The following is a 26,190-nucleotide window of genomic DNA, read 5'->3' on the forward strand; positions in this document are numbered from 1 at the left end:
TGAATACAAAAATTATTAAGTATTCATTCTCTCTCTCTCTCTCCCACACACACATTGATCTGAATCAATATAAGCCGATTTAGCTACCTCTTAAAATGACTGTATCGTGACTGCTTAAAAGTATGAGGTATGCTGAGATCTTTTTTTTAAATTTTTTAATTTTTTTAAAAGATTTATTTATCAGACAGATCACAAATAGGCAGAGAGGCAGGCAGAGAGGCAGGCAGAGAGTGAGAGGGGGAAGCAGGCTCCTCGCCAAGCAGAGAGCCCGATGTGGGGCTCGATCCCAGGACTCTGGGATCATGACCTGAGCTGAAGGCAGAGGCTTTAACCCACTGAGCCACCCAGGTGCCCCTGAAATCTCTTTTAAACTCATCATCTTAAGCACTAAAGGAAAATTAAATGAGAATTTTTATAATTTCTATTAATGTTACCTGTTCTGAAAATCAGCAACCATGTCCCGCCTCTCTGAGATCTTGGATGAGCCATCGAGCCTCATGTAGGTATGCTTCCTGTAAACCATGTATTCCTGCCAATCAGAGTAAACAAAAATCAGATGTAAACTGCTGTGTTCTAATTCCCACAACATCTGCCCACCTTCGACTTCATCCTTACTGGGGCAAGTCATTATATCCAGAACAAGAAGAAAGTAATCTCAAAAGTACGAGAACTTAACTTGCAAATGAATTCACTGCCAGTTTGTGAAAACTGAAGGTATCATGAAGACTACAGCCACCCTCAATTTCAACTTGGAAACTAATCATATTCCTGCAGATTTCAGTAGGTTTCATGAAAATAAACCAACAAAATAAAATGAAATTTCGTAACAAAAATGGCCTTTCAGTCAGTGACCAGATGTTTCTCACAGCTATGGAATATCTAGTTCTCTTTCCATAAGGAACCTGCCCTAGTGTTTTGCTCCCCAACATATCCTTGCTGACCAATATCCTTGAATTCACAACCCAAGTTTTCTTCTCCCAGCAAAGCACGAATCATTGTTAAGGGAAGCCTAAGCATCAGAGTGAACAGAAGATGAGGTAACTTTCCATGGCAGAGCATGTTCTAGACCTCACCTGTAAGGGGAATTGTAACTTTTAATAATGGAGAAGAAACTTCAAAAGATGCAAGGGAGAGAACATAATGCCATCTTTAGAAGCTGCAATTCCTCTTACAAATGATGTCCAAATGAGCACTGATTTCCTCTTTCTTATCCCCGACTATATGGATTACACTTCAAAAAGTCCATTTGTAGAGGAACCATTATCAAAAACTCAACATAGCTGCCTATTTATAAGAAACACCATGAAACAATTATTTCAGTTCTAAAATAACTTTTTCCTATTGAAAAAGACTAGTTATTTCTACATTTGGGAGATGTCTGTGTTAATTCTCTATGGTCAGATGTTCATTTGTTGCAATATTCTCTTATTATACCTGGTTGGGTATTTCAGCACACGAGGCTGCTACAGCTGGGTATGGCTGGTACAGTGCGTGTGGCAACCTACTCTCAGAGCAAGTTAGTACCCAAACTCCTTTAATGGCTTGGCAGAGGTCTCTGGCTAGGGTACCTATGAGGAGAGGCTGGTCGACAAAGTAGACAAGCTCACTGAGGAACACATCTTCATTGTGGTTTGTATGTATTTTTACTATTTCTTTCTTTCTCCAGTGGCTCTCTAAGGGCTTTGATAATCAAAGAGGAGTAGAACATATTCAAAGAAGAGTTTCAAGTTCATATTTAGTGGAACATCCCTATAATGGCACTGGATTAATGGCAGAAGAGTAGGGGGTATTTTACATAAGGAAGGATTCGGGGGAAAAGGCGAAAAATGAGAGCATGACGATAGTCTTGAAAGGCTCACTATAGGTTGGCAGCTAATCCAATCAGGAGATGCTGCCATCCAGAACAACCAATTAACTAGATTATACACAGAGACAGCTACTGGTTGGACTTCTACCACAAGGTGGGCTTTCTGCAACAAGCACTCTTGCCTTCTGAACCAGAACTTCTAACCGCAGTGAGAGCATTGATGAAGGAATCTTCTTGTAGATCTTTCTGTTGGTATCACTTATATGTCAAGGTCAGCATGACACCAGAGGTATTAATCCTAGACCATAGTCAAAGCAACGCTGATTACAGAGAGCCTGTTACTGAGGCAACAGAAGTGAATTTTTTCTGTTTACTGCTTTAAGCCTTTGCTCTCCCACCCAGGGGAGCAGTGGGATTTCAGAAGGCTTAGATGAGTTTAGATCCGATTTCAGTAAATAGCTTCAAAACAACAAGTAAATGGACATGGAAAAAGCAGCTAAAAGCAGAATAGAGGAATGTCTACACCCTCACACCACAGAAATACAGCTAAAAGATGAAGGCAGAGATTTAAAAAAAAAAAAAAAAAAAAAAGCAATCCAGTATTCATTCAAAAATTCTGGCTATGGGGCGCCTGCGTGGCTCAGTGGGTTAAGCCTCTGCTTTCGGCTCAGGTCATGGTCTCAGGGTCCTGGAATCGAACCCCTCTTCAGGCTCGCTGCTCAGTGGGGAGCCTGCTTCCTCTTCTCTCTCTGCCTGCCTCTCTGCCTACTTGTGATCTCTGTCAAAAAAATAAATAAAATCTTAAAAAAAAATTCTGGCTATACCAAAGCTATTCTAGATGTGTCTCTAAAATTCTGGGTGGTTTATGGGGCGCCTGGGTGCCTCAGTGAGTTAAGCCCTCTGCCTTTGGCTCGGGTAGTGATCTCAGGGTCCTGGGATCAACCTGCATCGGACTCTCTGCTCAGTGGGGAGCCTGCTTCCCCTCTATCTCTGCCTACTGTTCTACCTACTTGTGATCTCTCTCTGTGTCAAATGAATGAATAAAATCTTAAAATAAATAAATAAAAATTCTGGGTGGTTTAGAAAAGATAATTTAATCTGGAAAGAAATGCCTCATTTCTTTCAAATGCTAATTTCAAGATATGTGCCCACTTCTTAGTTCAGCTTCCCTATTATCTAAAAAAATCTAAAGATTTAGAATAAAGTCAAATTCTATTTTGTTAAAATCAAAACACAAATTCTAACAATAAATGGTTAAGTCATAGAACTGTGAATATTTATTTATTTATTTATATTTAAGTAATCTCTATACCCAACATGAGGCTTGAACTCATGATCCTGAAATAAGAGTCACATGTTCTTCTGACAGCCAGCCAGGTGCCCCTCAAAAATTTATTTTAAAAATCTATCTCATATATACATATATATATGTATGTACGTATGTATATATGTACATATCTCTCTCCATTTAACAATCTCTACATCATAACTTTTTCTTTTCTTTTTTTTTAAGGATTTTATTTATTTATTTGACAGAGAGAGACACAGAGAGAAAGGGAACACAAGCAGAGAGAGTGGGAGAAGTAGGCTTCCCGCTGAGCAGAGCCTGATGCAGGGCTCTATCAGGATCCTGGGATCATGACCTGAGCCCAAGGCAGAAGGCTTAATGACTGAGCCACCCAGGTGCCCCTACATCGTAACATTTTCTAAGATCCATTTTAAACATTCCCAGTCATGCCCAACTCCTTGTAGTTCATTTCCACATCTGAGAACCACTACTGGCTGATTACCACTTGCTGGATGACTTTACTATGGTCTGCAGGAACTTTGTCATGCTTAGCACTCCTCATTAAAGAAGGCTTATGGAAGAGAAAGACAAACCATTATCCAGTCCTTCCTTACACAAGGTACTCTCTAGACATCTAGGATATCTCTCACCCAAGTCCCTTCTGGTCTTTAGCAAAGACTTAGAAAATGATATGCCAGTATGATTAAATTTCCTGGAGACTTGTAAAGCAATTCTTTTTACTCCACTTAAAGCAGCAAAGAGAGAAGAGAAACCAAAGAGAGACCTTCTTCCTCTTCCAGCTGTCTCATAATTTAGTATCCTCCATTAATTAAATAAATACAAACATCAGTACTCTCAAGTGGATTCTTGTGGGATCAATAACTACTAACCAAAGTAAATTCTAATACTGCTTGAACTAATAAAATAAAAATTATGGCTTTTAACATTTAGGAAGTCTTGAGAGCTATACAGTCCTACTAGATACTATTTTTAAGAATTACTGAAGAAGCCAAAGGGGTTATGGACAAGATGTACTCTTGGTATTTGAGTAGTGATCCTCAACCAGGATTAAAAATACATGTGCCTGCACCCACCCCAGGGACTCAGACTCTGTAGGTCTGGGATAGGGCCCGGACTGGTTTATTTTTAAAAAACTCCAAAGATGAGTGCAAGAGATACCCTCTATCTGCAGCTGAGAACCACCACTACAAAGAGAAGGCAGGACGGGGTCCGTCAGCATCTTGCTACTGCAGCATGGCCTTCAGATAAGCGGCACTGGCAACACCCGCAATTTGTTAAAAATGCAGAATTGAGGGGCACTTGGGTAGGTCAGTCGGTTAAGCATCCGACTCTTGACCTCAAGGGTTGTTGAGGTTGTGCTGGGTTCCATGCTGGGAGGGAAACCTACTTTAATAAAAAAACAAAAAACAAAAACAAAAACAAATGTAGAACTGAGGGATACACCCCATAACTAATGAATCAGAATTTGTTTTAACATGTATTACTTGTAAGTACATTTAAGTTTGAGAAACATTGTTGGAGAACAACATTATTATACTATTTCAAAAGCACTGGAACTTTTTCTTTTCCCAAGGGAAATCTTATATGAAACCCCTCTAAGGAATCCTGGGTGGCTCAGTCAGTTAAGTATCTGCCTTTGGCTTAGGTCGTGATCTGAGAGTCCTGGGATCAAGCCCTGCATCGGGCTTTCAGTGGATGTCTACTTCTCCCTCTTTCTCTGCCCCTGCTTGCATGCGCTCTCTCTCTCAAATGAATAAATAAAATCATTAAAAAAAAAGAAAAGAAAAGAAAAGAAACCCCTCTAATATAAAATAGATAAAAAGCATTACTATTCTGGGGGCGCCTGGGTGGCTCAGTGGGTTAAAGCCTCTGCCTTTGGCTCAGGTCATGATCCCAGGGTCCTGGGATTAAGCTCCGCATCAGGTTCTCTGCTCGGCGGGGAGCCTGCTTCCCCGCCCTCTCTCTGCCTACTTGTAATTTCTGTCAAATAAATAAATAAAATCTTACCAAAAAAAAGGCATTACTATTCTGGTTGATGAAGAAGGGTAGCCCAGGGCCCCACCTGTTTAATCTCTACCTAATTTTCTTGTCCTCTACCCCACACCACTAGTTTGAAAACCACTCTTGAAATACACTTTGAGAAGTGGATCCTACCTGTAAGTTACTTGTAAAGCAGTAGCTGCAGAGGTTATCAGTATAACTCAAAATACTTTCCACAAGTACCTCTCACTCCTATAAAGTACACTAAATAAAAGCAAACATTCACACAACTCAGTGGTGAATTAAAGGTACTAGGTTCATCTGGCAGTAGTGGTGATGATGGTGGCTAGCATTTACTGGGCATTTACTAAGTGACAAACACTATTCTGTATGTATTTTGCTTATCTAATCCTCACTATAGTCATCTTTAAGACAGGTGTTATCCGCCCTCCCACGGTACAGATGTAAAGTAAAGTCTCTAAGGTCACATAGGTAGTGGGTAATGGAGCTAGGACTGGAACTCAAGTTAATTGGTGCCAAGAGCCCCCAGCTTAACCCGTTTACTGCTTTCCACATGGAAGAGCAGCTCACCACCACTAGGGAAAAAAAGGTGGTTGTGGTGTGTCAGGGAGAAGCCATATAAGGTTCTTTTTTTTTTTTTTTTTAAAGATTTTATTTATTTATTTGACAGACAAAGATCACAAGTAGACAGAGAGGCAGGCAGAGAGAGAGGAGGAAGCAGGCTCCCTGCTGAGCAGAGCCCAATGTGGGACTCGATTCCAGGACCCCGAGATCATGACCTAAGCCGAAGGCAGAGGCTCAACCCACTGAGCCACCCAGGCGCCCCCCACATAAGGTTCTTAATACATATCCATAATCTCCATCCATTATCATCACAGAAAAAAGGGTAATTGGGCATTTGAAAAAATAAAGGCAAATGTTTGTATATCTCTAACAAGAGCCTTCCGTTCTGAGTCTTCTTTTCTATTTCAAATCTGCCTCTGCTATTCACTTCAACCCAATTTCACTTTCCCCAAACAATTTGGGGGAAAGACTCATTATGATCCACAAACCTCCTCCTGGTGTTAACTATTTCCTGGACATGCCATTTGCCATCTTTGGGGTATATCAGTAGCAAAGAATAAGGCTCCCCTCAGTCTCTATTATAACCTCTCCGTTGCCCAAGCAAATTGTACCAAATGAGTGAAATATGGCAGCCATCCTTCTCTTATCTAATATAAAGAGTCTTTTGGAGCAAGACCTAATCACAAGGCATATATAGGCCAATCATAATCTGCCCTCACCCTACGTGTGTTATTCCCTTTTCTCCTATACCATATGCTTCAGTCACACTGAGCTAGTCTGCCCCAAATGTCTTGTACCTTCCCAACTCTGTGCCTTTTTACATCTGGCTTCCTTAGTCTGGAATGCCTTTCTCCCTGATGGTTAAAATTCTATTTAAGTTCAGGTCAGAAGTCACTATCAATGGGAACCCTTCCTCAAGTGATCCAGTTAGAAATAAATGTATCCATCTTGCTATCTTCAGCTCTCTTTATGGTTCACTTTGGGCTCCAGTATCAGAGTTCACTTGACGGCTGTGTGTGATACAACCTCCATTAGATACATTTCTTGAAATTAAAGACCACATTTAACCTATATTCACATCTGCCGAGCACAATGCCCTCCTCATGCTTGGCCTGAAAAGAAACGAATGAAACAGAATAAATGTGGTTGTAAGTTCCATCACTCCTAAAGCCTAATCAAAATGCTAGTTAACAGTGACCCCAATTTGCTTTTCATTCCGGGGGGCAGTTTTAGCAAACCCAGCTTCCCGGTAGGTTCAGAATCACAGCTCCCGAAGGTAACTAAGAGTTCTAAGAGAAAGCAGCTTATGAATGACAGAAGGTCTATTCTGGATGAATCCTATCCAAGTGAGGTACTTGCTGAACAGGTAAGTTATACAACCGAGTGTCTCAAATGCCATCATTAGCTATAAATTATCTGTATTTAATTCTGACCCGTACTATTCTCATACACTGTGCAGTACAAAATTTGTCTGGGTTTCAGTACTTAACAATCACACCACATACAGTACCAGCTGGCTGACCCTTTCCAAGTACTTTAGTATTCAGAGAAAATACTGACACTTACTTCCTTCAACTAGAGTCTCAGCTGCTTGATCCAACAGGATTGAGCCTCAAATGAGACAACCCAGATGATGTAAGTCATCTGTAGTGAGTTAAAAGCTTTCTGCAACTGTCAGAATATGGTGGTAGGGGGTGAAAAGTTCCAAACTCAGGTAAAAATGGTGATGGTAGGAAAAGCTTTGTCTGACATCCAGCTGGACACCATCATCTCAACTGCAGAGAGGTCCTGTCTGCTTCCAGAGCACCCCCACCAGCAAAGACCCTACAGATGACTCAGTAAATATAAGATAAATCTGTAATATAACATTTAGGGATCTAGCATATCCTCCTCTATCTATGGCTTTGACTTCTGCCTGTGGCACACTAAAAATTCCTGGCCCTGGAAGTTTAGCAGTCTGCTTTCTTATCTCCTATCTAGAAACAGTACTTGGATACCATGGGAAAGAATAAGACATTTCTGAATACAGAATTCTATTTGGAATAAGATCTGATATATTCACAAGAAACTTAAAGTCAGATTTTTGCCCAAGAGAAAGAGGCTATCAATCACTTCATAAAAAAAATACTGAGCAAATACTAAGTGCCCAGAACTAGTATTTCTCCCCAAATGGAAAACTGGTCATACAGAAGTATGTGGATTTTTACCATATTTTGGTTCTTCTGAGTCCTAGAAATAAACAGAGAGCCAAGGTGAAGGCAGACAATCCCAGGACCCTGAGACTATGACCTGAGCCGAAGGCAGAGGCTTAACCCACTGAGCCACACAGGCGTCACCAAAAAAAAATTTTTTAATCTAAAACTAACCAAACAAAACCCCCAACACATTGAGAATGAAGAGGCAAGGCAAGAGTCAAGGTATTTTTTTTTTTTTTTTTAAGCAAGGTCAAGCATACTCAAGGGAAAGCATCTATACAGAAGGGCCTTTCTTTTCTTTTTTTTTTTTTTTTAAGATTTTATTTATTTATTTGTCAGAGAGAGAGAGGGAGAGAGAGCGAGCACAGGCAGACAGAATGGCAGGCAGAGGCAGAGGGAGAAGCAGGCTCCCCGCCGAGCAAGAAGCCCGATGTGGGACTCGATCCCAGGACGCCGGGATCATGACCTGAGCCGAAGGCAGCTGCTTAACCAACTGAGCCACCCAGGCGTCCCCAGAAGGGCCTTTCTATAACATGATTCTTAGGTTCCTATGCCAGGTCATGTTTTATTTTTTTATTTTTTTTATTTTTTTTTTTTAAATGACAAGGCAGGCCTTTTTTTTTTTTTTTTTTAAGATTTTTTTTATTTATTTGACAGAGAGAGATCACAAGTAGGCAGAGAGGCAGGCAGAGAGAGAGGAGGAAGCAGGCTTCCTGCCGAGCAGAGAGCCCGATGTGGGGCTTGATCCCAGGACCCTGGGATCATGACCTGAGCCGAAGGCTGAGGCTTTAATCCACTGAGCCACCCAGGCGCCCCGCCAGGTCATGTTTTAAAGCTGAAACACGACTCTAATGAATGTTTACAGTGAAAGCTTCTATTATGACAATGAGTAAAAAACCCAGGGGCGCCTGGGTGGCTCAGTCGGTTCAGTGTCTCCCTTTGACTCAGGTCATGATCCCAGCGTCCTGGGATGGAGCCCCGTATCAGGCTCCCTGCTCTGCGGGAAGCCTTCTTTCCCTGTCTTGCTCCCTCTGCTTGTGTTCCCTCTCTCGCTGTCTCTCTCTCTGTCAAATAAATAAGTAAAATCTGAAAACAAAGCAAACCCCAGAATAACTCTTTGAAAAGGTAAAGAAATATAGACCTAATCCTGCACTGCCATAAGATCCACAATACCTTTATACTTCAATAAATGATTAGACATATATTAAACATTGTGGGCATTTTAACTCCATGCCCACAAAATAAATTTTGAGGACCAGCCTCTTGAAATACAGACTCTGGGTCATTTGAGTAAACAGTATTAAAATAAACAGAACCCCCCCCCCCCCAAAAAAAGACAAATGAACTTTTAGGAAATGTAATGTTGAAGGAAAAAGAATAGTATAGTGTTAAAAAGAAACTAGACACAGTTTCACTTAAGTTTTTCAGTAAAACATGTAAACAGTAGCAATGTTTTCTGGCTTCAGCATCCTAGATACATGTTATTCATATGGCTAAGGAATGTCAGCAGCTGTGAAATTCAGTTTTCCCTAATTTCGAATTCCCCATGGAGAGATGCAACTATATTTAGAGAAGGCTCTCAGGCTGCCATGTTTGTAAAACCTACCCACATTGTCCACATTCCCAGAAACCTCTCCAAAGAACCTGCTGGATTAGAGAGATAGGAAGTGCCCCTGGTGGGAAGGGTTTACAGCACTCATCCTGAACAAAGCTCATTATCATACTCTGAATCACTGATTTTGGTAACATTTAGGAGTACCTAGAAGGGTGTAATACATAGAAAGAGGAAATAAATGTAGGATTCATCAAATTTAAACCATCTACACTCCCCTTCAGCTCTCAGAGCCAGTTATTTTTTGGTAGCTTACTCCACTTACTTTTGAACTTTCCTTTAATATGAAGCAACTTTAGGACTCCAAAATACACTGACATAGTCTTGGGGAAAAAAAAAAAAGAGAGATTTCTCTTACAAAATCTTTAGTATACTGCTTTTTCTATAATTCACAGCAGTGCAAGTTCACTACTTCATCTGTACTTCCCTGACTCTTCAGGACAAGGCAAGTGCACTTTATGTAAGAGAAGCCCCACTGAAGGAAAGTTACTCATATTTTTGAGCTGTTGACATCATTTGGTTTGAACAGAACATTAAAGATGCAGGCAGTCCTTCTATTTTGGATTACTGCTGTTAGGACCTTTAACACAAGGTAAGATCTGCAGCAAACACAGTGGCTTAATTACTTCTCTTACAGTGATTTACAGGCACCAATAAGCATTTTTCCATCATTTAGAAATAGGTGACCTATTCCGTAGAACAAAACAGAAAGTTCAGCCTGTTGACAGCATTTGAGGGACTAAACACTATATTAAATGCCAAACTTAGTGATTAAAGTGACCTCAAATATGCTAAAAGAAGTTGCCAGATTATTAAAAAGAGCCTGCTAACGCATTACCAAACTACTGACTGAGAAATTCAGTAAGCCAGGCTTGGCTTCCAGAAACCTAAAACTTCTTCCCTATGCTAGCCTTCATTCCTTCTGTGCTGATATGATCCCTATTCCCTTATTCCTAGATAGGGATAATCATGCTCCAATTTCCACATATTTACTACCAGCTACTCCCTGGAGTAGCAGGGTTAGAATATGAAGCCTTAGCTATAAAAAGCCCATGGAAAAACATGCAAATATTTATATACTACTTACATCTAGGTGCTTTAGCCCCCTGACCAGCAGCTTTTCAAGTTTCTAGCTCTAAACGCTAATTCTGGCGGCTTGTGATTATTTGTCCTCAGTTTCACTCTCCTATTTCCATGTCCATGACTTCCTCACCATCAAGTAATTAGCCTCCACTCAGACAACAAGAAAGCAGAGAGAAGGTCAACACAGCTAACTGAAGAAACAGAAGTTGCCCTGCACAGTCAAACAAGTTGTATCTTTCAACATAACCCAGTGGTTCTCAACTCTGACTGCCTGTGAGAATCACCTCAGGAGCTTTTTAAAGTATCCTGATGCCTAGGCCTCATTCCAAAGGTATTAAATAACCATCTCTGAGGATGGGACAAGACATTAGTATTTGCTAAAGTTCCTCCAGCAGAACGCAGTATGGAGTCAAGCTGAGACCACTACATTAAGTCAGACTGAACAGCTGCTCTCTGGTTTTCTATACAGAGAACTAATCTTAAGTCCTGTTTTCCATACAGAATTTCAGAGGACTTCTTAAGTAATTCCTAACTCTGCTCTCCTTTAAAATTAAGGAATTTCTTCCCTAGTAAAGGAAGGAGTAGGGGACGTTCTACTTCACAGGTGTAGGGAAGGAGGTAACAGTCCTTTGCATTTTCTCAGATCTGCCAGGAGCTGCTTCTCCTCACTTTATACACTGTAAAATCACAAAGACAAGTTTTGGGTTTCCATTAAGCAGGACGGACATTAGTCATAGACATGTGATTCCTGCAAGTTAAATGTCAAGGTGTCCTAGGCCCCAAGGTTCCTTCTCCTACCTCCAGCAGGTCTATCATCCTGGTCATCTGGGAGTAGATAAGGACCCTATGTCCTTGAGACTTGAGCCGAGTCAGGAGGACATCAAGGGCATACAGCTTTCCACTGTCAGTGATGAGGCTCTCCTTGCCTGGGGAGAAGAAAAGGGGGGGGAGGAGGGGGAAACTGTATTTAATTGAAGCAGCAAAATCACTCACTGCAAAGCTGTATGCAGCCAAAATTACTATAACCAGGGTGCTTGTCATCACAAGAGCAGGAAAGTAACTCTAGAGAAGAATGCACAGCACTGTTAAATCATGATCCAGTAGTGCTCTGGGAAGAAGAACCCTGAAAGAGGGAGGTATAGGTTCCCTTCCAAAGGACAGTTCCCAATCAGATATCTGCTGCTAAGAAAACTCAAAGTTTCCCTGCTCCATGTCCTTACTCAGGGGACAGCAGGTACACATGGACATCTAAGAGTGAGGTCCATGTCATATCTGCTCTAGGTGACCTGAGAAACTTGCTTTTCCTTCTTCATCCTATCTTTCGATATTTGTTTCTGCTAGTTCTATGGCTAAATGGTTTACATCTCCTGAAAGCATGAGAATGTAGAGAAACAAAGGCTATTCTGCCTGTCTCTGGAGACACTTAAATATCGAGAAATCCAAATACACATATCCATTCCTGCCCCTCTGTGTGAATACAAACTCCTTCTCCTGGATGATTTTGAATAGGCTGGCTGGTAAATATCATTATCCTAAACTGTAATTCAATAAAGACACTAAAGTTTGTTCAGTTTCTCAGAAGGACTGACTTTGGGTTTCTGTGAAATGGAAGCTGCTTTTACTCACTAACTCGTGCTTTCTCTTTCCTCATCCCATTAAAAGAAAAAAAAAAAAGCATTTTAGCCAGAGATCTTTACAGAGCACTTAGCTCTCAAATTTTCATTTATCCATTCAGTATCATTCAACTCCCATCACATTTCAGGAAGTAGAGCTTCCTGTTTGCAGACGGGTCCATAAACATGCCCTGAACAATCGCTGCTACTAAGAGAGGGAAGAAACGAGGCTGAAGGGGCCGGGAGATTTAAGTGTATATGTGGAAGTGGCCATGGGATGCAAAAAAGGAGAGACAAAGGATAGAGAGACAACACAGACAACTAACCACTAAAAGTAAAAAAGGGAACTGTTAAAAAATGTACGGTCTATCCCTAGTTTCTGGGTTCAAACCCATGTTTTTTTCCCCCTCAGAACTGCAAAGGCTGACTGTTGAGAGCAATCCAAGAGTTCTCAATGGGTATTTCTCTGTTCTCGCCACCATTTGCCAAGTCGTAATCATTGTATAAACCGAATGAGAACGGATGTGCTGACAGCACCATAACAAATCATCAGCCACTCATGTTTTTGCTACAAAGCCACAGACCCTGGATGTTTACTCCTCTGCACTGCTGCCTGCCTTTTCCCACCTTCGGAACGCTGCCAGGCCACATCTCTCCCTCCACCACCCCCTCCCCGACACTGTGGCACACACACCTTTGTTCAGCCTCTTTGTTTGGTCCTGTTTAGATTACTGAAATGCTCTTCTTTTTGTTGATCTCCTTACCAACACAATCAAACGACTGCAGCTGGGACAGAACCAAATGCTAGGCCCTGTCCCTGGCACCAGACAAGGAGGCCTGTATGAATTCCAAGTCTGATCAGGCGGCAATGCTTTCCTAACAACTTCAACATTTTCTTGTCATAATTACCTTTCTCTCTTAATTGGGTTCCCTGGGATCCCTCAATTTTGATAGCTCCTAAACATTCCCCACAGAGCTACCAATCAGCTTTAGACAGTTTCTTTCTTTTTTCATTAAAAGCGCAGTAGGTGGAAAAAAAAAGAGAGAAGCCCATATATAGTTTTCATCACTGAGAAGAGTGGGCAAGTTAGGTTCATCGGATCTCGGCAGCCTGCTTATCTTCCCTCTCCATTCACATCTACTCCCTCCACACAAATATTTTAGCATATGTAAATCAGTCTAGTGTCTGCATTTTGAGAAGCTTCATCTCAAAGTCGTGATTCAATAGTTTTCACACATCCCTGCTTCCCACATCTCCTTTTCTTTGCTAACTAGAACGAACTGATGCTAAGAGGAGGAGGCTCAGAGACGAAGATGCACACAGAACTCCGAAGCACCTGAGAGAAGCAAGAGCGGCACTCGTTAGCTATTGCCATGTATGTGGGAAGTGAAAGTGGATGGACTGGATTTCTCTGGACTGCCCTGAAAGAAAAGGACTAAGCAAAAAGAGACTGCAGCCACAGCCTTTGAATACTGAAGCAACGAACAGTGTTTCTGCTTCTCCGTTAAGCATGTTAACTCATCACCCAGTACTTGTCCTTACAAAGACAGGCAGAAAAAAAAAACGTGTTTCTTTCCCTCTACACACTGGGGTCTTTCAGGCCTAGCATCCATTACTCAATTTCTTAGGAGCTACCGAAGTTGCACTGGACAACAGCACCACCTGTTGCTAAGTAGGGCACAGAGCCAAGAAGAGCACAATCCCCTAGAAATTAGGTTGATTGTGCCAAGTCCAACCTCACTTTAAAACAGGATCTCAAAATGTTGTACAGACCTATCCTCTTTCTTGCAACATCTTCCACAATCCTACAGTACAAGCTTAAAGTATCTTAGACACAACTTCTTAACTGGCCACAGTGTAAGAGCCTATTTAGGGACAAAAATGAGTATATTCCATGGCAGTAAAACTAGGCTAATAGATGAAATACCTCCTTTTTCCAAGGAGAGAAGACTTCTGAAAGGAATAAATATCTTTCTCCTGGGGAAACAGGGAGATGCATTCAAGGCGTGAAATCCAGGAGATTTTGGTCTTTCGGGGACTATAATGGAACCAATCCTTCCCAAGGAAACAGAAAATGTAAAAGTATAGAGCAAAAAGAGATAAAATACGGGTTCCAGTGACCCCTCATCCCCCCACCCCTCGCTGCCCTGCCCCAGCTAGTCTACAGAGCACAATGGGGTCAGTGAGGAGCTGGTTGGTTCTCACAGTAAACAGCCAGTGAGGCTGGTGCTTTTTATCGATGTGAAAAGAACTCAGACACTTCCTGCTATTTAAACAAGGTCCATTTTTCTTTCAAAGAACAGGAAAAGCCACAAGAGATTCCCACAGCGCCAGCAATAAGCCCTCTACTCCTGTACTGGGAACTTAGGAGCCCGAGTAAAGAAGGGAGAAAGAAGAAATAAGGTGCTGTCTTGCTTCTTTCAACACCTGTGCTCATCTTCTGGCTGGGATTCAATGGTTTCCAGACCTGCTGGATTTCAGTCCTCTATTCCCACTACTAACCAGGCCTGCTTTACAACTGGGCTTTCCCCCTTGTTTTCCAACAGTACACCTTCACCCACTGCTTTCAGGTGTTCTAAGTTTGCTACGAGGCCACATATTATACTGCTCTCATAAACTCAGGATGGATTCTTCTAGTTCAAAGCACCCTCCAACCCCAGCTATGGATGAGGCTGACCCAAAGTCCCTTGACACTTGGCAGATTCTCTCTTTTGAATGCTCAGCTCTAATTTACTTTCATTATATCCAGTAAAAAGAATACAATCAAAGTATCAGAGAATCTGGACGACCAAAACTAACGTGGTAGGCCTCAACTAGCACTCTAGTCTGCCAGCAGGTGTTTGCAACATAAGCCTAGGAATCTTGTGTTCAGTTTCCTTAAAAGTAGTCTCACTAAAGCAAAGATGAAAACCTAGTTTCCTTTCAACCCTCGACCTTGACTCTAGGAGGTCTGGGAATCTGCTAGCGTTTTGGCACAAAACACACTGTTTTTCTTCTGGTTATCATTCAGATCTCTAGTGCTCCGTGCAGGACACTGTTTATGCTACTTCAACTAGGCTTTCTGAAGTGACGACATTCTCATTCACCCTACTGGCAATGGCACAAGACAACTGTACTCATTCGACCTGGAGCCTTTCCTACCAACTTTATTCTCCCCCCAGCTCCTTTTTTTTTTTTTTTTTAAAGAGTGGCATTCCTTTCTCAGCTGTAGGCTTGTCAAAGGAGAGTACGTAAGCACAAATCTAAAGAACATTTCTCTCTTAAGTCATAAATTACTCAAGTATTTTTACCTATGAAGTTAGTAAGGGCAAAACAGGAAACAAACCCCAAGCACTCTGAATTCCAAGTATCTAAAGCCACCACATGGAGTATCTCCTCGGTTCCTTTTCCCTTGCCAGAGCTGGGAACACATTCCACGAGAACAGAGAACTTACCTGGAATCCTGATGAAAGACCAGCCGTTCTGAGGCCTGATGCTCCACAGTCCTCCAGCTGGCTCTGGGAAGAACTGGGATCGTCGATTTAGCCAGTCTGCCGCCAGTTCAGGGGCCCCATTTAACAAACACTGCTTGGCTGTCAGACTCCCTCCTTCCTTCAGCACTCGCCGCTCATATTCTGCACTGCGGTCATTGCAGTAAGAATCCAATGGCACTGCGGTAACCTGCGGTGAGACAGTCATGTGAGACAGCTCTTGCACATTTCCTACACCCCAACTTTGAAGATAAATGTGGACAATTCTCAGGCTAGTTTGTCCTGACAAATAAGCTGCCCTTAATAACTGACTTAGTGAGCTGGTCCAGGTAAAAGGCCAACCACTTACAACATGAATCTGCAGCAAGCTAAAGATCCAGAGAGTGCTGGAGTTTTCAGAAAAACTGGGATACCAGGTCAGGAATGATTCTATCATGGTTCTATAGATCCCTGACCCAACTCTGCCACTTCCCCTCATTGCTGGGTAGTGTTTTTGGTGAAGTTCTAGTAGCCATACACAGAATGGGAAGATCAGGAAGGGAGCTGGAGCTACACAGTCATTACTAAAGAACAAAAAGGGTTATTGGCCTGGTGCATTTAAAGTGATCTTTAATAGTTCTGTGGCAAAGCTCCCAAGTTTATCAAGACTTTTTTCTTCTCTTCCCTGACCAGGTTGCTGACTGAAAAGCCTAATGAAAGATAAGAGAACCTTTCTTTTAGGCCATAAGATGGGATATGCTGGAAGGGGGTGGAGAAAGATACTGCCAGAGAGTGGTGGATTCATTTCTTGGCTAGGACACAGCCTATGCACAAACTCTCATCTCCCCACAAGGTGCAACAACACTGAAATGCTGCCTGCCCCCCACCCTCGCCCCCATGGAACAAAAGGCTCTCGCCAATTAAGAAACAGGCTTTTTAATCCTTTAAGTGATTTGGGTCTATTCCTACTCTAATAAGCATCTGTGTATTCAGATAGCTGTGAAATCACCTGATTAGAAGCCTGAGTTACCTTCTGTTGAAATTTGGAGGTTGTGATTATCTGCATGCTCAAGCTGATAAAAATGCGAAAGTCCCATTATATGCATCAAACTGCTCAGAAAAACCGTGGAGCAACACCAAGAATGCGGAGAAACTGGGTATAAGGAGCAAGTGCAGAGGAACGAGAGAGATCAGAACACAGAAACTGGCCGTACCTAGTTCGCTAGTTTTTTTTTTTTAAAGATTTTATTTATTTATTTGACAGACAAAGATCACAAGTAGGTAGAGAGGCAGGCAGAGAGAGAGGAGGAAGCAAGCTCCCTGCCGAGCAGAGAGCCCGATGTGGGGCTCAATCCCAGGACCCTGGGACCATGACCTGAGCCGAAGGCAGAGGCTTTAACCCACTAAGCCACCCAGGCGCCCCCTAGTTAGCTAGTTTTATTGTTGCTATTATTTCCCAGAAGAGAGACATTTAGGAAAATGTATCTTACTATTAGCTTTTCTATCTTCATGCCCATCAATCATTAGGGCAATAGAATGGTTGTCAAGTTTTGGTATGTAGAAGAACCTTCTTGGGAGCTTATCTAAAGTGTAGATTTTGATCCAGAAGGTCTAAAGGAAAAGCCAATAGCTCTAGGCTTTTAATGTATACCACGGCCCCTCAGGCCAAGCCTTAATGCTGCCCTGGGGTACACTAACAGTCAGCTAGCTGAATACAGGGCTGCAGGTGCCTCTGCTGGAGACTAGAGGATACCAAAACAAGAGAAAGAGCAAGATTTACTAATACCATAGCGTCCTCTACTCCGGCTCAGAGATGAAGCTGAACGGAGTTTGCTAGAAAACAGTGCCATCTACAGTCCAGACACAAAACTACAGGGAGGGGTCACAGCAAGCGGGTGCCCCCTGCAGCTCCAAAACCCAGTCAGCTCACACAACCATTTCACACACAATACGAGATGCAGTTGTTGGTAATCTCCTATCATCTCTACACATTCCAAAAGGAGTTTGTTCTCTTGCTTCCAGTTTACTCCCTTTTCCCACAGAAAGCTGAACATAGACAAATGAAGACAGAAATAAAAAACTGGTGGATGAAACCTGGATTTTCCTGCTGTAGCCTGTCCTGGCAGTAACTCAGCAGCTATCTACCATCTACGGTATGAGTCCCAGAACCACATGGTCAATAGTGGATAGTGGCTGTACTTTCCTAACACTCATATAAGCAGCAGTGGTTAGACTACAGAAGTACGACTGGTTCTATACAGTATATATACTTTTGGAGGAGTAAATCATATTTACGCTTTTCTAACAAGATACTCACACTGATCAATTTTATACTCAGAGATAACAGCTTTGTTTTTGTTGTTTATTTTGTAGAAAAGCAGTATTTGTAATGGAATTATATAGATTTGGGGGGGCACCTGTGTGGCTTAGTGGGTTAAGCGTCCGACTCCTGATTTCAGCTTAGGTCATGATCTCAGGGTTGTGAGATGGAGTCCCACATGAGGCTCTGTGCTGGGGGTGGGGCCTGCTTAAGATTCTCTTTCCCTCTCGCTCTGCCCCTTCCCCATTTGTTCTCATGCATGTGCTCTCTCTAAAATAATAATAGTACAATAAGAACAATAATATGTACATATAGACTTTGGGCCCAGATTCTCCAGATGAAAAATCAAAAGCTAAAAACTCAGCACAAAGGAAGAGGGGAACAATGACACAGGGAAAATGTTTTTCCTGCCTAAAACTCACTCCTAGGCACTCTTACACAGTTTAAAAACAAAACAACTTTCTCCAGTTATAAACTTTCACCTATTTTCCAAATTCATTTTGCTGACATCCTTCCAAGTCTAGGACTGAAGACTAGGAGGTATGTGAGGCCCAGTTCTTAGTGAAATATTTTTTAATGTTTTGATAAGCTTCTTTGGCAAGGGCCCTGGATCAAGATATATGCAAAAATCACAGAATGTCATGTCATAAGTACGCAAGCAGTGAACTCATGAGGTCTAAGAGGAGGCAAACAAGTCCACTTCTAATTAAACTGTGCTTCCCAAGTCAGCTCTCTCATAAATGGCCTCCACCCATTCTTCTAACCCCACGTGGCCTTCCGATTGCTCAGAAGTAGGGAGAAATGAAGCATGCCACACCATTCTTCCCTCCCCACAAATGGAAATGCATACTCCCTTTAGTCTCACATAAGCTAACCTCTGCTTCTTGCTTCATTAACTTCCTAAACTATAGTATCTTCAGGGCTGTCTCCTCAAGCATTTAGCGCGTCCTTCCTGAGGACGTGTATGCTCCTGCTCTAGCTCTAGCAAGCGTGACCACTCCAAGCGCTTCAGTTTTTTGGTAAAATGAACTTCCAGGGTCTTAGTTTATTAACCCAGCAGAATTATTTCTTCAGCTAACAAGAAAATAGCTCCTATAATTCCTTCCTTAGTGGCAGGCAAAGTTCTTCTAGAACTGACCCTGAAAGTTTCCACAGCACAAGACAGGGACATTAATTTGTTTCAGCTCAAGGCTAAGGTTCAGACTTCAAAGAAAGTCAGTTTTTCCCCACCACAGATGAGTTAGAAATCAATATAAGACAATCAAGGATCTCGGGATTATTAACACCCCAGGCCTGATCTGAAAGGTAAAAGCTTGTGGATGAGTGTATAAAATATTCAGACATATTTAAAACTCCTCTTCCTGGGGCGCCTGGGTGGTTCAGGTTAAAGCCTCTGCCTTCAGTTCGGGTCATGATCCCAGGGTCCTGGGATGGAGCCCCGCATCGGGCTCTCTGCTCAGCAGGAAGCCTGCTTCCTCCTCTCTCTGACTGCCTCTCTGCCTACTTGTAATCTCTGTCAAATAAATAAAATCTTTAAAAAAATAAATAAAATAAAACTCCTCTTCCTGTCCATATAACCATGGTGTAACTACTCCTATTTCAGGTTTGGCACCTGCTATGTGAAAAAACTCTGTAACAATTATGGAGAGGGGCTGAGTAGGAAAGGAAGGTGCTAGGGCAGAGTGCTTCAGCCAAATAATAAAGTTTTCTCCTGTTCCTTGCCTGTCACCCCACCTTTATGCTATTTTAGCCTTCTTCAAACTAGTCACTATTTACTATTCTTTAGGGAAATAGCAGCACCAGGCTGACAGTTTCAACTCTGGGCTCCTCAGAAAACAAGCCTTCAGTTGTACAGTTGGAGTATCCCATGTGTGAGTCTGTTGGGAGAGTGGGGTTCTTCTTCAGAGTGGTTGGCCAGAGAGCTCTGAGTAGAATAAATAAAGAATCTTCATGCCTGTCAATGCAATGACAGCCCAAGGCAGCTCACCTTTTTTTTTTAATTAAAGATTTTATTTATTTATTTGACAGAGAGAGATCACAAGTAGATGGAGAGGCAGGCAGAGAGAGAGAGAGGGAAGCAGGATCTCTGCCGAGCAGAGAGCCCGATGCGGGACTCGATCCCAGGACCCTGAGATCATGACCTGAGCTGAAGGCAGCGGCTTAACCCACTGAGCCACCCAGGCGCCCGGCAGCTCACTTTTTAATTGGCTCTATAAATCACTAGGGATATGAGAAGTAAAAATATCTAGACATCCCTCTCTGAAATCTAGACTTCCTCTTATTAGGCCTTGCAGTATACACATCAGATTGGAAGGGTGAGAAGGAAATGAACCACACAACTATGTAGCCTAAAGACCACTTTCTATAGAAGCACCTGACTTTAGATGTGTTCTAGAAAGGGTGCATTTCCCTGCATTGACTAAAGCTTCCAAGACCAAAAAATGCTTTGGCAGAACAGGATATATAGAAAATCTAAATACTTTCTATTTAGATAGCTAATATATATCACAGTTGACAGTGGCCTGCAAATCAAGTTCATGTAGTACAGGGTCAGCAGAAAGAAGGGAAGGCAGGCAGGAGTCAATGGGACTCAGTCCCATCATCATCTCATTTCCATTCATCAACTTTCTTGGGACCCCTGCCAGACTCTGACCTTTGATATCTTAATAAAGAATGCAAGCTGATGTCAATAATGACAGCAAAATATCACTAAGGAAGATTCAGAAGGTTCCACCTTCTTTTTTTTTCTTTTTTTTTTTTTTAATTTTTTTTTAATTTTTTTTTAAGATTTTATTTCTTTATTTGACAGACAGAGATCACAAGTAGGCAGAGAGGCAGTCAGAGAGAGAGGAAGGGAAGCAGGCTCCCTGCTGAGCAGAGAGCCCGATGCGGGACTCGATCCCAGGACCCTGAGATCATGACCTGAGCCGAAGGCAGCGGCTTAACCCACTGAGCCACCCAGGCGCCCGGTTCCACCTTCTTTAAACAGAACTGTGAACACAGCAGACCTTCTAGAATGAGTGGAGAAAAGAAGGTAAAACACAGAAGAGTAAGTAATGTCGGCCTCTTTCAGAGTTTTCCTGGCTAACTGAAAGATGCTCCTTAGAGCAAAAGGGCAATGAGCCAGGAAGACTGAAACTTGTTCTCTGCTCTAACCACAGAGTCTGATGCATCCCTACTCTGCCCCCTCCCTTCACATACTTGTTCAGAGTTGTAAGAGAGCTTCTGTCTAGCTCTGATCAATGACAGGAAAGAATGGAAGAGGTAAGCAGAGTAAAACAGCATTGTGCAAAGGGGAGCCTTTGCAGCGATGCTGTTGGCAATCCACAGAGTGCCCTGTTTTGATAGATGGAGGGTTAGGAAGGATCTAACAGGTGCTCAAAGTTGAAACCATAAGAGAAACTGCTCCCAACCTGCAAATAAAACTAAGACTGCTGAATGGTGAATAGAGCACAAAAGTTACTTTTCAGAGGGAACATACCTGTGAACCACAGTCCAGGCAGGGCTGCTGAGAAGAGTGAGAGAACACCAGGCTAAGAAGTTTCTTGATGTTGAAGTGTTATGTTTCCTTTTATTATTTGGAGACTGCACTGAGGCGATAAGGCCAGATCAAATCTCCCTCCCAATCTGACCCCCTCCTCTAAAAAACCCTCAAAAACCTCAATGCAGGTAACAAATGGCTCCCTCTCCTTTTCAAATATTCCCTTGTCCCTGACCCTGCTGTTCAGTGATAATCTACCTGACAGATGGCTTGCTCCCATGGTAGTTTAGAGCCCCTGACTAAACGAGAGGAATGACACAGGAGAGACACGGTCAGGGAAAGAAGCCATTCCGATCTACCATACAATTCTCAAACCAATGTAATTTAAAGGGAGGAGCACTGTCTTGGGAAAGCCAGGATCATGTGTGTCTTCTAAATACTGATGATTTACGTTTCTCAAGGTCCAAAGAGCTTAAAGTAATTGTTTAAGAAATGGATCTCTTAGAAGTTGGTTTATTTCTTCAAGTATCATCTATTTTGTCTCTTCCCTCCTGTGGCACTTACTCGTGGACTGGCCACACACAAAAAAGATGGCAGTTCAGTGAGCAGGCAGCAACGAAGCGAGGAGGTAGCTGATCTCCGCTGATGGATGACCTGGTCTGAGTAGCCACTCACTGCTTTGCAGTGGCTGCTGAAAACCAGAGACTACAAGACAAGAATGCAAATTAGTGCCATTGGCAAGTATGTTTAATGCAAGCAAAATGGAAAAAATGTCACATATTAAATACCTGACTTAAACATTCTTTTTTATGAATATTAATTCTAATAAACAATAAACCAGTATTTAGAACCAAATGTATAATATAGTCAAGGTTCATGCTAATTTTAAAAACATGCGTTTTATTGATATACCGTAAGCAAGTGGCATTTCCAATTCTACCTTTTTCTGGAAGAGATACTGTTAATTATAAATAGTTAGAGCATAACTTTCATTAGATAAAACAGTGTATGTGTGTGGGGGAAGTTTGGTTCATTTGTTATACCATGGATGCAAACTCACATCTTGTATTAAAAACATGATGGCTAACAATATCTCCTTCTAAATTTTTCTTTGATGCATTTTAAAGATTTTTTTTTAAAAGATTTTTTTTAAAGATTTTATTTATTTATTAGAGAAGGAGCATAGCAGGGGGAGCAGCAGGCAGAGGGAGAGGGAGAGGGAGAGGAGGCTCACAGAGCAGGGAGCCCGATGTGGGGCTCAATCCCAGGCTTCTGGGATCATGACCTGAGCTGAAGGCAGATGCTTAATGACTGAGCCACCTAGGCATCCCCAAGGCACATTGCTTTTTAACAATTTTAAGTAATTGCTACACCAAATGTGGAGTTCAAACTTAAAACTCCGTGATCAAGAGTCATATACTCTACTTACTGACTGAGCCAGCCAGGCATAAGGCACATCTGTTTAGTACCACATGTGTATATTAACAGTGCAGTGTACAGCTGACCCTTGAAGAACATGGGTTTGAAATGTGTGGATCCAGGGCGCCTGGGTGGCTCAGTGGGTTAAGCCTCTGCCTTCAGCTCAGGTCATGATCCCAGGGTCCTGGGATCAAGCCCTGAATCGGGCTCTCTGCTCAGCAGGGAGCCTGCTCCCCACCCCCCTCTCTGCCTGTCTCTCGGCCTACTTGTGATCTCTGTTGAATAAATAATAAATAAAATCTTTTAAAAAAAAAGTGTGGATCCACTTATACACTTTTTTTTTAAAAAGAACTCAACAATACTGTAAATGTATTTTCCTTATGATTTTAATAACATCTTTTCTCTAGCTTACTTTAAGAATACAGTATGTAACATATAAAATATGTGTTAATTGGCTGTTTATGTCATTGGTAAGGCTTCCTGTTAACAGTATACTGTTAGTGGCTAAGTTTTTGGGGAGTCAAAAGTTATACGTGGATTTCTGACTACAGAGAGGGTCAGCATCCCTAACCCCTACGTTGTTCAAGAGTCAACTGTAGTTCTAGCAAGGTTAACTGTTTCATTTATTCAGTGACATCAATACAAATGGTCAGGAAAAGGTAACAATATTGCTTTAGCTCCTTTATCTGACCATTTTTTTTAAAAAACCAGAAATTCTCCCTTTATATTACCTTATCAATACATTTTAACAGACTAAAAGCTCACAGTAAAGCTTCAGTTTATAAGCTTTCATGCGGAAGATTTTTTAAAAGTGTGGGATGCTGGGGCGCCTGGGTGGCTCAGTCGTCAAGTGCCTGCCTTTGGCTCAGGTCATGATCCCAGGGCCCTGGGATCGAGCCCCTCAATAGGCTTCCTGCTCGGAGGGGAGCCTGCTCCTCCCTCTCTTCCCCACTAGTGCCCTCTCTCACTATCTGTCTGTCTCTCTCAAAATAAATAAATTTTTAAAAAAAGGATGGATGTTCACATAAAAGAATCTGTCAGTGGGGTTACAGTGTTCTTTATTGCAGATGCAATTCTTTCTTCAGTGCAATGTTAGACATTTTATTTTTGGATCTTCATTCTTGATTATTTCACTTTTTTTCTTTATTGTTTTCTCAGAAAAGGCAGGTTGGAACCTAAATAATCATACATAAGGTAGGCAAATTTTATACGGTACAAGGTCAAGAAAACAAACTACAAGATGAACAGTAACCAGGGCTGTACAAAGGAATCATAGTTAGAGTTCCTGTACCAAAAGCTTCCAGGATCAAATCTCTTCAAGGCTTCATTGTTCAGTAGATATCTTTTCCCAAAGTCAATGGGCTCTTCAGGATCACACTTTGAGAGAAGCCATCTTAAGTTGTCTAGCAGGATATGGGTATCATAATCTGTTTTCCAAAACCAATCAGCATTTTCTGAATAATGGTCATTAACAAACTGAAAGGCCTGAACTGTTTCTAGGAGAGATGGCCATCTCCAGTGGTTTCTAACCACACTGTATGGAAGTCTTCACAATGCTTTATTACAAAACTGGGCCCCCGTAGCTTGGTCATGTTTGATACTTTCCTCTAGATGTTGACATCCCTGTCATTACCTAGAAAAGAATTTTATCCTTCTGACAGTTTTTCAACAATATCTGCATTCTCATCTCTATGTTGGCTAGCATCTGCATTGAAGTTCACCAGCCTCCCTACATATTTATGTCCACTACCTTCTCAAAGCCCAGGGTGAGGAGCAGATCGGGTATCATACTGTTCTTCCAATACTAGATATTGGATAGCTAAGAACATACACCTAAAAAAATCCTATTCCTATGCACAGATGAAGGCAGTCTTGTTTTCCATAAGCACATTTCCTATTATTGGTGGTAAGGCCCCCTGCTCCTCCTCGGGGATGGGGAGAAGAGATAAAAGTCGAGGAAATACTGGTCGTGTCATCGAGTTATAGTAGCTCAGGACTGCTAGTTAGGGTGTCTACTGCCACCCAGGGGGCTGAGGCAGCAGCAGCAGTTGACCTAAAAACCTTGAATTGTTTACTGACTCCCAAAGAGCAGTAACTAAACAATGTCTCTGCCAGGGATCTCTTAAAGTCACGCTCATCTGAAGTATTTTCAAATGGCAAAATTCAACAAAGCCTGTTTACTTCATTCCCAGAACATAAAGGCAAAAGATGAAAGAATGAACATTTCTTTCAATTATTTTCTCTTCAACCTTATTGTTATTGGTGAGAAAGAGTTATAACATTCACTGCAGGGAGTTCTTTTATCACAATATGTTATTTGTAACACCCTTCTGGAAGAAGTCTAATTGATAATTCTACTTCCAGGGGTGGTCATTCCCAAATTAAAACATGTTCACTTGTCTTACATGAGATAGGTTAAGATGGTATTCTCACAGGAAGTCACTAACGGCAAGGTGATTTGTAGCTTTCTGATCTTAGATTTTAAAAAAAATTCACACGCTCAAAATGCTCATACACAGCCTTAGCTTAAGAGAAACCCTGACCACCCCCAGCATATTTTACTCAATCTATACTTTCTTGTGTTATTTTCTCTTAACACTGGCTTCATCCATTCTTCCTTTATAGGTAGTCCTTAATACCACATTACCCACATTCCCTTCACATAATGACATTAACTACTAGACACTGCTATACGCAAGAAAACTTAATACTTAATACAGAAGAACACAAAGAACACCTTAACCGCCACTGCATAAGATGCTTGGATGAATAGGTGAAGGAGGGACAGAAAAGGTTCATTACTGCTTTAGTCTGTTTTGGCCAAGAACAAATTAGAACAAAAGAAATAGAAAGTCACACTACGAGAGACATGATTTGGTTATAACGTGGTGTCCCTTCTTCAGGCTCTTGAGTGTCTTCACTACCCTGTATGCACTGGTAGCTGTGTGTGTCTTGCTACCACAATCACAATGTACACAAAGCAGAGAAGTTAGGCTTTGGTAGAGAGTCTTTTGGTACCATGTAAGTCTCAATCGAAAATAAGTAGGGCAGGATGATAGACCCCACAGCTGTAAATTTCCTGCCACAGTATAGCACAGAAAACACACAGATGTTTTCCCCTCAGATATAGATTTACCCATTTAACAAGGGGCATACTTTATTCTCCATGTCTTGCTTAAAATTAAAAGGAACATTTCTAACCATTAGGTCTTCATTACTCAGAAATTAATTTTCTGCTTTTGTTCTTAAAGAATACATCAAACATAGGTATAGAGAAAAGGTCTCACTTTATTATTATTATTTTGCTTTTTAAGTTTTAATTTTAATTCCAGTTAG

General features: G+C 41.8%; 1 protein-coding gene across 3 annotated transcripts in view; it reads right to left on the reverse strand.

The window, feature by feature from the left end:
- Positions 1-26,190, reverse strand: part of LOC111158924 (INO80 complex subunit) — a 133,035-nt gene that overhangs the window by 23,152 nt on the left and 83,693 nt on the right. For 2 of the 3 annotated variants that reach the window (XM_022521275.1, XM_022521257.1), the window contains exons 25-28: positions 22,000-22,140; positions 15,620-15,845; positions 11,370-11,497; positions 435-529 (exon numbers count right to left, since the gene is read on the reverse strand). In XM_022521275.1, coding sequence (XP_022376983.1) covers positions 435-529; positions 11,370-11,497; positions 15,620-15,845; positions 22,000-22,140 — 590 coding nt within the window. The remainder of the gene's footprint in view (positions 1-434; positions 530-11,369; positions 11,498-15,619; positions 15,846-21,999; positions 22,141-26,190) is intronic. The other variant, XM_022521266.1, reaches the window with a different exon arrangement.

The sequence above is a fragment of the Enhydra lutris genome, unplaced genomic scaffold (genome assembly GCF_002288905.1).
Source record: "Enhydra lutris kenyoni isolate GAN:26980312 unplaced genomic scaffold, ASM228890v2 scaffoldscaffold4, whole genome shotgun sequence".
NCBI classification, from domain to species: domain Eukaryota; kingdom Metazoa; phylum Chordata; class Mammalia; order Carnivora; family Mustelidae; genus Enhydra; species Enhydra lutris.